The sequence below is a fragment of the Stigmatopora argus genome, chromosome 7 (genome assembly GCF_051989625.1).
Source record: "Stigmatopora argus isolate UIUO_Sarg chromosome 7, RoL_Sarg_1.0, whole genome shotgun sequence".
Lineage (NCBI taxonomy): Eukaryota > Metazoa > Chordata > Actinopteri > Syngnathiformes > Syngnathidae > Stigmatopora > Stigmatopora argus.
In genome coordinates, this window is record NC_135393.1 from 15,678,929 (window position 1) to 15,689,812 (window position 10,884).

Genomic DNA, 10,884 nt, shown 5'->3' on the forward strand with positions numbered 1-10,884 from the left:
CACTCTACATTCCTGCAAATCATTGAACAATGCTGCCACCTTTTGGGAAAATGTCTCACAGGCAATAACATCACATCACGTACACACACAGACGGCTAGTGATCACTCAATTCTTATATGCAGATTCAGAATAAAGCAAGTTTACACAAATCTGGGACCTTGGTTTGATTATATTTACCTATTGGCTCTCATTTGTGGCACTGCTTCTTTTTCATCACGTTTGTAGTGTGAGGAAAAATGTGTCCTCTACATGTCATCATCCTTAAGGAGCTTTGGGCGGCAACTGCATAAACCCTGGGACAAATTCCAGATGTTGTCTCATTATTTTAAGGGAGGAGACTTTCTTGAGTCTGGCATAACATATTTTTTCCGGAGGAAACTGAAGCACTCCGCACTGGGAATGAAGAACAAGCAAAAAGAAATACACATTCTGAAACAGTCCAAAACTCTCCATACAAATGTTTAAAATGAAAAGTGCAGTTATTTTGCAATTTTTCCAACTTTAAGTCACTTATTTTGCATAAAAGGTGTGAATGCAACACTGAAAGAAAGGTTCATTTTAAAAAAATGGTATAAATCTTAATGTCATACTATAGTCAACATTTAGTTAAGAGTTGGAAAACAATATAAATCAATATTATTCCATTTCTAAAAACCATTAATCAAAACTAATTGTGTGTAGGAGAATATTTCCTTCTTTTTCCCCCAAAAAATTATATTGTTTTATCACTGGATTATTCACAATATTTGAAAAATATTAATATGCTTACCTTTCATAACGTCACACAGAACCGCCTTTCCAAAATTGTGACATTTCTGTTAAAACTCCAACAAAAAAGGTGTTCTGCATGTGATTCTTTCCATTCAAGGGTATATATTTTGCTTTTATTTAGGTTAAACACATCTTCATCCGCACCAACAAGAACTCAACATTATAACTAAAACCTAGAATAGGATCAAACTTTGTAAAGTTTTTCACTTTATTAAATTTTTGGTAGATGACACTCATTCTAGCAGTGCTACAGCAATCATGTTATCTCATATAGAATATAGTCTATCAGGTCCTATAAATGCATCAATACAAATTTTACAAGCTGCACATGGATGTTAATAAAAGCCAAATATAGTCATTTTTTGCCAAGACTATTGACAACTCATGCAAAAAGCATGACTATATTTAAAGTAAATTGTCTTGTATGGGTTGACTTTCTACATAATTGATTTTATTAGGCGACACAAGAACAGGTGATAAGATTGCTTGACACTTTCTAAAAATAAATCTATAATGTTTGTTTTCTATACCTGGTTAGTAAGGCACGTGGTTAAGCGCCGATTTCCATTTTTATGTTTGACTGTTTTTATTGCATCTGAAATGAAGAGTGCCCCAAATGCAATAAATCTTACGAATTAGGATTCTTTCACTTTATCCTCATAAGTACCGCTGCCCTTATAAGCACCGACGTAGCCACTCGTGTCAGAAATGTCCTCACGTCCGACTTTTCCCTTCCCTTTTCCCGATTCGTCGAATCGTTCCTTGTGAGTTCCGGTGTACTTGGATGTGTCAGTCAGTCTGTCCACAGCCGCTGCCTTGGCTCGTTTCTAATAAAACATAGAAACCAATAAATGCTCCAAAAAAAAAAGGAAATCAAGTAACCTATACATACGTTGCTAGAGGCACCATTATATGTGTCAAAGTGGCGGCTCGGGGGCCAAATCTGGCCCGCCGCATCATTTTGTGTGGCCTGGGAAAGTAAATCATGAGTGCCGACTTTCTGTTTTAGGATCAAATTAAAATGAAGAGTATAGATGTATATTAAATTTCCTGATTTTCCCCCTTTTAAAACAATAATTGTAATTTTTTAATCATTTTTTTCCGTGTTTTTAAATCAAAAATCATTTTGTAAAATCTAAAAATATATTTAAAAAAAGCTAAAATAAACATTGTTTTAGATCTATAAAAAAATGAATATTCAGGGATTTTAATCCATTTATAAAAAAAATCTAAATATTATATCTAAAATGGTCCGGCCCACGTGAAATCAAGTTGACGTTAAAGCGGCCCGCAAACCAACCCGAGTCTGACACCCTTGCATTATCAGGTTTTTTTTTGTAATTTTAAAATGGTAACACTATTTGAATGTAGGTGCATAAAAATGAGACTCATTGTTTTAGTTCCCTCAATCAGTATTATAAATACAACAATAGTATACAAATAATAGGTACTGCCTCAATTCAGACGCCACTGAACCTGTTCAAATTTTCATCAAAAGTCCTCCTTTACTATTTGACAGAAGTATAAGCATTTATATTTTTGACAGTCTTACAAAGCCATGTTTAAACGTCTAAAATATATTGTGTGGATGCACCATGAAAAGACTGCTCGCCACTCAAATGTTTTTGATTTGTAACTACCTTTAGCAACATTGCAAGGCATTTGATTTGACTGAAACTGGCCAGCGTAGGACTGATAAAAGTCATCCTGGGCTACAATGCTCTCCGGCATCGTAAGAAAAACTGACTTCATGGTGATGAACAACAATGTACTCACAGTTATTCCAGCATTGGCAGGCTCCTTGCCAACAATGAGACCATAGAGGAGCTGGAGTGCCTCCTCTTTGCTCTTGCCTTTGAAACGCTTTGGGCCCAGCTCCGTTAAGGCCATGATGAACTGCTCAAATGTGATTACACGAGCCGACTTGGACCTGAGGAGACAACAGAGCTGTGTAGAAAATCTTTCCTTTGCCAGAAGACAGATATGCAATCCGTTTCTTTTTGTAATGCAGGAATGTGGAATGGCAACAGGCGACTCAAATCTACAATGTCGTCTCAGAGCAGCTCGCACATGGGCGGAAATATCCCTGGTTTGCCATAAGCATATTATATATTATATATTTGGACTTTTTTTGTGGAGCTCGAGGAATATTGCTGGCAATTTGACTTTCTGTCTTTGAGCCCGTAGCGAAACTGCATTTAAAGGGATTGAGAAGGTGATTGCTCATTGGCTGTGAATGGATCGGCAAATCGTCGGGGAAAAAGCAGCACACAAAAGCATATTTAAAATGCTTGCAAGTTTACGTTAATTGGTATACATGAGGACATTCGACTATAAATGGTTCCTAAAATAAATTTGTTGAGTGATGCTCATAGTCAAATAATCAGTCATTTAAATGACCTGTTTACCATCTATCGTTTGTTGTTTACTAATCTACAGCAAGATTTGCTCATTCCAGACATTGAGATTATCCCTAATGCCAGAATTATATCGGTACAATTGAGTCCTTTTATTCAGAACAGCTCTTGAGGAAAATAGAAGATTTAACCAAATTCAACAAGTAAGGCAAATGAGTCTTTGTCTTTTGCTGTATTGAAAACATTACTTGACTTTGGTGAAGACGATGTCAACATCTGTGATGGTAACGTTCTTTCCATCAATGATGAGACAGTCCTTGCACATCTTTGCAAAGTTCTTGCCGTTCATCTCCTTCCCCGTGGCCTTGGTGTCGCCGTGAATGGCGAACTTGTGAAAGGACATCTCCACCTCTGCTGTAAGCCCAGAGCCCTCGGCCATGCTGAAAAACACACAATGGATACACTGGATTATTGGAACAGACTAACTCTCAGGTTCTGCTTGTAAAATGCGTTGCCAAACACTTGATTGGCAAGTTAATCAGCGCAAGTGGACCTTTTTCTGTAAAAGCGTATACATCACATCTATCACTGTTACATTTTGTTACTTGAGCTGATCTCAGGCCAGTTTAATTAAATCATCCACAAATGGCCTCCATTCTGCAGAGTATGAACACACAAAACCATTTGCACAGGACCTCCCATCACTTGTCCACCATCTTTTTCCATTGATTATAATCTCAGCCATGCAGTTTATATCTAAACTCAGACACAGTTTTGCATTTAATACGGCCATGAATCATAACATTTACGACATAATTAGCCATCCTCGATGCTCTAACATACACAGCTGAAAACATTTCCTAAGACAGACAAGAAAATATTAGCGAGTGTGCAAATAAACAACAGCTAAAAACATTTTCTGCATTAGCATATTGTTTATTTGTGTTGCTGGACCAAAAGAGACAACTGGTAAATCAAAATTTCTATCTTAAGACATTTCCTTAGATATTGTCCAAAGAGCAAAAAGTGTACCTGCTGCTGTTAGATGCTCTCCAGCCGATATTTGTAGGAAATCCCTGATTCGCTCACGGCTCTTCAACCTTCTTGTTCTCCTCCTTCCACTTCCTTTCACTGCTTTCTGCCACTCCCGGGATCTCTAACGCTGACGACAACATTGCAGATGCGAGGATGGGCGGGGGAGGGAGTACCACCCAGCACCATCAATGACATCATTGCCACTCAGCTGCTCTTCTGTCTGGTTTGCTCTCATAAAAGCATTGGATTATTCCAACCTATATAGAAGAAGCAGCATGCAGTATTATTTGTATTTTCCATGACTACTGTTATTTTGTCCATTATATATAAACGGCAGCTTCTATTTGGGCCACCGTGACAAAAGTAGACTTATTTTGGGCATGAGGAGTCCAAAAAAGAAATAATAATGTGTATTAGGGTTTCATAAATCACAGAAAGTCATCCAGTTCCTGAAGTATCAAATATGTCATATATATATACACTTAAGTCTTAAATTGTCTCCAAAATAGACAGGGCACCTTATATGTGCTTTATATATGGAAAAAAATAAAATATATCATATTTTCACGACTATAAGGCGCACTTAAAAGTCTTAAATTTTCTCCAAAATAGACAGGCCGCCTTATATATGGAAAAAAATTAAAATGTGTCATTCATTGAGGGTAAGCCTTATAATGCGGTGCGCCTTATAGTCGTGAAAATACGGTATGTATATAGTTTTCTAACACCAATGACCTCAATCATTATTTTGAAAATGCTTCCTTATTTGCTTGTTCGATTTTTGAAATGTCATAATCTTATATTCCTCACTGCACTGCACTATGTAAACAATATTGCATTTTTTTTAATCTGGAAAAATCCTAAACAAATTCCCCTTATAACGATTTTAACTTTTCGTGCAATAGTCACATAGGCAGAATGCGTTGATTTTATGAAATTTATTGGCCATCTATCCAGCCATTTCAGGCCAAACATCCTGTGGGAATACCAGAGCTGGGTTGGCCTCCTTTAAGCCTGATTTTATCTCTTCTGTTTCCTCTTTCTGGCATCTGCTTCCTCAGCCTGGTTTGTCACCCAGCCCTTGCTTGATTCCACAAACACATCAGAAGAATCCACTGCATTTGACAGACTTCCACCCCATCACAGCTGTTCTACCACATGCTCCCTATGACTCATCCAACAAGTTCCTTCTGCATTCCTACTTAGCACCAACTCTCCCAAACAAATCTGGCCAGAACCTCACTTATACGTATTTTGGTAGTGTGCAAACAATTTTGAGCAGCTTGGCCTTACAAAGTGCGTACATCGAATATTCAACATAATATATATCATAACAGTCAACAATTGCTCCTATGAGTTAGCGTCCTCGACACCAAGTGTGTTTTGGGAAAGACGTGCACTCAGTGGTTGTGTGGGTGGGTGCCCACATCCTGACAATTTTCCAAGCTCAAGCAGAGTTGTTTTGAAAACAGGCACCATCATGAAACATGGAAACGCGAACGAGCCAAAAGGATAGAACCGGTTTGTTTGCTGTGGAATTGTGTAGGAAACAAGTGAGTTGTCACTTGACTTTTTGTAAATACAGCAAAATTCAATCCTATATCCTGCACTGTGAGAATATATTTGGTCTGCACGCGTTTTTAAGAGTAGCAAGCATTATTCTTCACTTAATTTAAGCCAGTTTGGTTGGCGGGCCACAGTCATGGCCACATTCATGGTGCCTCGTGGGCCGGACCATTTTAGAGATAATATTTAGATTTTTTTAATAAATGGATTAAAAGAACTGGATTAAAAGCCCTGAATATTCAATTTTTTATAGATCTAAAACAATGTTTATTTTAGCTTTTTTATATATTTTTAGATTTTACAAAATGATTTTTGAACTAAAAACACAGAAAAAATTGATTAAAAAATTACAATTATTGATTTAAAAGGGGGAAAATCAGGAAATTTAATATACATCTATACTATTCATTTTAATTTGATCCTAAAACAGAAAGTTGGCACTCATGATTTACTTTCCCGGGCCACACAAAATGATGCGGCGGGCCGCCACTTTGACACATGTGATTTAAGGTTTGTAGACATTTTTTGTTCATTCAAGTTTCAATGAAAATCTTGATTTTAGTCAAATATTATGCTTAATGCTCACAAAGATGGTTAAGGAACCATTTAAAATCATCTCTATCTTGGGGACCAATGACGCCTCTAAAATGTTCTTCACAGAAGTAGCCAGATGGGGCCCCTTAAATCTTAAAAAAAAATACCATCTAAAAACTCTCAAGTATAAGAAATAAGGAAATGCCTACTAATTTACTTTGACATATTTGGGATGAAACGCACAACTGACTTTAACTACAATCTGTACTATCGAGTAGGGTGGCCTATAAATGAATAGACTATCTCTGGACACCCCCTGGTTGTTGCTGATAGGTCAACTCAAAAATGTTCAAGGTTACACGTTCCTCATTGAACTCAATGATGAGAGAAAATGAGTTAAGGGTGGGAAGGTCTCGCTTATCTATCTGCTTGTAGTGTACACAAAACCAACCCCTTTTTGAATGTCACCTTAAAATGGGTAGGTGTCAATTGTATTTTGCTCAAAGGCTTGTAGATCTCAAAGAATCATGGCGGAATCTAGTTTCCCTCTGCCTCCCGACGCCATTTGCCCTCTGTGCGTGGATGCCCAGAGGGATCCAGTAACAATCCCATGTGGGGACACTTACTGCTTGGAATGTATCAAGATTTACTGGGATCAGTTCGACCACATGGGAGTGTACAGCTGCCCCCAGTGCAGATCCACTTTCACGCCGAGGCCCGTGCTGAAGCGCAACCTGCCGGACGTCTACTCCGAGCCCCGCCGCTCGCTCCCTGAGCTCGCTCCGTTTCCCTTCATGCAGAGGGAGTCGTTCTGCGATTTTTGCGTGGGTCGGCGCAACAAGGCGGTGAAGTCCTGCCTGGTGTGCCTGGCGTACTATTGCGAAACGCACGTCAAGCCGCACTACGAGTCGTCCACCTTCAAGCGACACAAGCTGGTGGATGAAACTGGTCACCTGGACAGGAAGATCTGCCCGCAGCATGAGAAGGGCTTGGAACTGTTCTGCCGCTCGGATCAGATGTGCATCTGTGTTTTGTGTACCGTTCGGGAGCACCGCAGCCACAATATCGTCTCTGCGGAGGAGGAACGTATCGAGAAGCAGGTACGCCAGTTTGATGCATGTATTTTGGTCTCGTTTATGAGGAAGAGTTGCGCGTCGGCCTCACAGTTCTGGGGTCGAGGGTACAAATCCAGGTCGGTCTTCACTGTGTGGAGTTTGCATGTTCTCCCTGAGCTTGCCTGGGTTTTCTCCGGGTACTCCGGTTTCCTCCCACATCCCAAAAACACATGCATGTAGGCTGGTTGAACACTAGTTCAAGAGTGTCAGACTCGGGTTGGTTCGCAGGCCGCTTTAACGTCAACTTGATTTCACGTGGGCCGCACCATTTTAGATATAATATTTAGATATATTTTTTATAAATGGATTAAAAGAACTGGATTAAGAGCCCTGAATATTCAGTTTTTATAGATCTAAAACAATGTTTATTTTAGCTTTTTATTTATATTTTTAGATTTTTCAAAATGATTTTTGAACTAAAAACACAGAAAAAATTAAAAAATTACAATTATTGATTTAGAAGGGGGAAAAAAAATCAGGAAATTTAATATACATCTATACCCTTCATTTTAATTTGATCCTAAAACAGAACACTCATGATTTACTTTCCCGGGCCACACAAAATGATGCGGTGGGCCAGATTTGGCCCCCGGGCCACCACTTTGACACGAGCTCTAGTTGAACACCCCTAGCTATGATTGGCTGTCCGTCTCCTTGTGCTTTGCGATTGGCTGGCCACCAATTCAGGGTGTACCTGGAATTGCCTGGGATAGGGTCAAGCACCCCCCGTGACCCTTGCATGGATATGGTTTTTCAGAAAATGAATAAACAGTCGAGGCTGGGACGTTAATCTAAACCACTGGTGTTAAACCGAAGGGCCAAGTGGGTGCAGGTTTTCCTCCCAATTGAAACAGCACGGTCCATTTGACCAATTAGGTTTCTCCTGGAATAGGCGGCACCTGACTACAATCAACTGATTACAGTTATACATAAGAGAGCAGATTGGTGAAAAGGTGTCATGTCTTGGTGGTTGGAACGAAAACCTGCATTGACTTGGCCCTTTCTGGAATAAATTTGACACTTGTGATCTAAACTGACATAAGAGGAGGTGGGATTTGAAAAATAAAGTTATTCTCACCTTTTGATTCCTTTAGAAAGTGCTGGTGGTGACGCAGTCCGAGGTTCAGCACATCATTCAGGACAGGATCAAAGAGCTCCAAGAGCTCAAGCATAATGTGAATGTTCTGAAAGTAAGACCACTCCATCGTAGCGTTGTTGGACTGGCAGCAAGTCATCTCGTTTTTACGCGTCTGAACTGAATGTGTTTAGAGCAGTGCCCAGCGAGCCCAGGTCGAGAGCGAGAAGACTTTCCACGAGATGCTACAGGCGGTGGAGCGCTGGAAGGCGGAAATTCATCAGCTGATAACGGCCAACATGCAGGCGGCCATGTCGCAAGCCGACGGCTACGTCGAGCGTCTGGAACAAGAGATTCTGGAGTTGCAGCGTAGAGATGCAGGACTTAGACAGATACTGGAAACGGAAGACAACATTTATTTTCTGCAGGTCATTTCAAATTCATTTCTTTTGAAATTTACAATAATATGCCTGCCATAAAAGCACTGATTCAGATTTTCCGGGAATGGTGGCTGTTTAGCTATTTGGTTGTTTGTGTTTTATGACATTTCTGCCCTATTATCTGCATAAATTTGGTTTCCTATTTTGAAGGTGTTATATTAGCTACTTTTCAGGTCCACTTCTTTCAATTTTTTTTATGCTCGTCGTGTGGCTGAATAGAATTTTCCAAGCCTGTGTGTTGCCCCGGAAGCCACGGTTCCCAAAGTGCTCATCAACCCTCAGTTTGCCTTCAGCGAGATGAGCAAAACTGCCTCAGAAATGAAGGAACATCTGGATGATGTCTGTAAAAATGAGCTCAGTAAAATCTCCAAGACAGGTTAGTCCTAATGAACAAAAGCATTGTGTTTACAACTACCACTATATGTAGATTTATATGGTATAACTGGGCATTCCTTTAACAGTAGGTGAAACACCCGTGTACATCCTTTTGCCAAGAAATGGAGACAAACGGCTCACAGGTAGGCGTGATCCAAAAGCATAACTACAGTAATTTAAAAAAAAGTATGAAAAGAAGATAACATCTAAATTTAAGAAACGTGTTTTTATGTGGAATAGTATTTTTCTGTTGGTACAAACTCGGCTGCCAATAAATCTCACATCTACAACCAGTAAAAGCAATGAATATTTGGCACTTTGGCCTTTTGAGATACTTACTAATAATCATAATAATAAATGTACAACTTAAGTCAGCAAATATGAGCTTCGTAAGCTTTTTTTGCTTAGAAAAGTGGGAATGTTCCAGCTTAACAGAACCCATTTAATATTTTCAGTTCCAAACAGAATGGACTTCCAACAGCCCAAAACAAGATCAGACTTTTTGAAATGTGAGCACCTAATTCCTTCCCGACATCTAAAAATACCAACATATTAGCATGTCACCATTCCAAACGTTCAATTTAGTGAAGTAGTAAGTGTATTTTTTCCGCTCAGACGTCAAGAAAATGTCCTTCGATGTCAATACGGCCTACAAGGAGCTGGTCCTGTCAGATGGCAATCAGCGCGTCACCAGGAGAAAAACTGTGCAGTTTTACCCCGACCATCCCGAACGCTTCGACGGCTTCTCCCAAATTCTGTGCAAGGAGCCGCTCACGGGTTTCAGGTTCTACTGGGAGGCCGAGTGGAGCGGCGAGTTCTCCCTGGGAGTGGCCTACAAAAGCATCAACCGAAAGGGGAAGAACTCCCACAGCCTGCTGGGCTACAACAGCAAGTCGTGGAGCCTGCTCTGCTCTGACTCGGGATATTCTGCCTGGCACAACAAAGCGGACCGTGAGCTGGCGGATGCCCCCCGGGCGTCGCGGGTCGGGGTCTACCTCGACTACGCTGGCCACACGGTGGCGTTTTATGCCGTCTCGGATAGAATGGAACTCATACACAGATTTAAAGCTCAGTTCAGCGAGCCTTTGTATGCGGGTTTCGGCGTGGGGTCCTCAGTTACACTTTGTCAAATTAAACATAATTCCACATCTTCATAGGACACCCATATATACATATATATGTATATATATACAGATATATATATACATATATATATATATATATATATATATATATATATATATATATATATATATATATACATATATATATACACATATATACATATACATGTATATATATACATATATATATCTAGGGATATGTATATATGCAAAATGTAGATTTTACATCTAAGGTTTAACTATTTATTTTTGAGAAATAATATTGACCATTACATTTATTTTTTAACATTTACAACGCGAATGAACAAACATTCATACACCCCATAGAGCCAAAAGGTATCTATACATGAATTTTGAGCAATGTGATATGTTTTCCCTGATAAAAATGGATGTAAAATATATGTATACAGCTTTTTGACAAATTATAATTGAAATTTTGGAGTCTATTTGTTCTGAGTGTCCATTAAAAGCAAATACTTTAAATATGTTTT

The 10,884-nt window shown here is 39.3% G+C and overlaps 2 protein-coding genes across 2 annotated transcripts; one reads left to right on the forward strand and one right to left on the reverse strand.

The window, feature by feature from the left end:
• Positions 1–875: 875 nt before the first annotated feature.
• Positions 876–8,604, reverse strand: tppp2 (tubulin polymerization-promoting protein family member 2). The gene is made up of 5 exons (XM_077604297.1): positions 8,458–8,604; positions 4,162–4,421; positions 3,378–3,569; positions 2,549–2,702; positions 876–1,599 (listed from the first exon to the last, which is right to left on the reverse strand). The coding sequence occupies exons 3-5, from the start codon at positions 3,566–3,568 to the stop codon at positions 1,408–1,410; spliced, it is 537 nt and encodes a 178-aa protein (XP_077460423.1). The 5' UTR covers position 3,569; positions 4,162–4,421; positions 8,458–8,604; the 3' UTR covers positions 876–1,407.
• ftr84 (finTRIM family, member 84) lies at positions 6,772–10,876 on the forward strand. The gene is made up of 7 exons (XM_077604289.1): positions 6,772–7,364; positions 8,474–8,569; positions 8,649–8,882; positions 9,114–9,270; positions 9,356–9,412; positions 9,725–9,778; positions 9,885–10,876. The coding sequence occupies exons 1-7, from the start codon at positions 6,792–6,794 to the stop codon at positions 10,424–10,426; spliced, it is 1,713 nt and encodes a 570-aa protein (XP_077460415.1). The 5' UTR covers positions 6,772–6,791; the 3' UTR covers positions 10,427–10,876.
• Positions 10,877–10,884: the final 8 nt, after the last annotated feature.

Bases quoted from the DNA above. Each gene is read 5' to 3' on its own strand.
- tppp2 (XM_077604297.1), bottom strand. From the start codon at position 3,568: ATGGCCGAGGGCTCTGGGCTTACAGCAGAGGTGGAGATGTCCTTTCAC. The intron at 2,703-3,377 runs GTAATGTTTTCA...TTGTCTCCTCAG, and splicing joins ATCGTCTTCACCAAAGTCAA to GTCCAAGTCGGCTCGTGTAA. The intron at 1,600-2,548 runs GTGAGTACATTG...ATGTTTTATTAG, and splicing joins CTGCCAATGCTGGAATAACT to AAACGAGCCAAGGCAGCGGC.
- ftr84 (XM_077604289.1), top strand. From the start codon at position 6,792: ATGGCGGAATCTAGTTTCCCTCTGCCTCCCGACGCCATTTGCCCTCTG. The intron at 8,570-8,648 runs GTAAGACCACTC...GAATGTGTTTAG, and splicing joins ATAATGTGAATGTTCTGAAA to AGCAGTGCCCAGCGAGCCCA. The intron at 9,271-9,355 runs GTTAGTCCTAAT...TTCCTTTAACAG, and splicing joins CAGTAAAATCTCCAAGACAG to TAGGTGAAACACCCGTGTAC.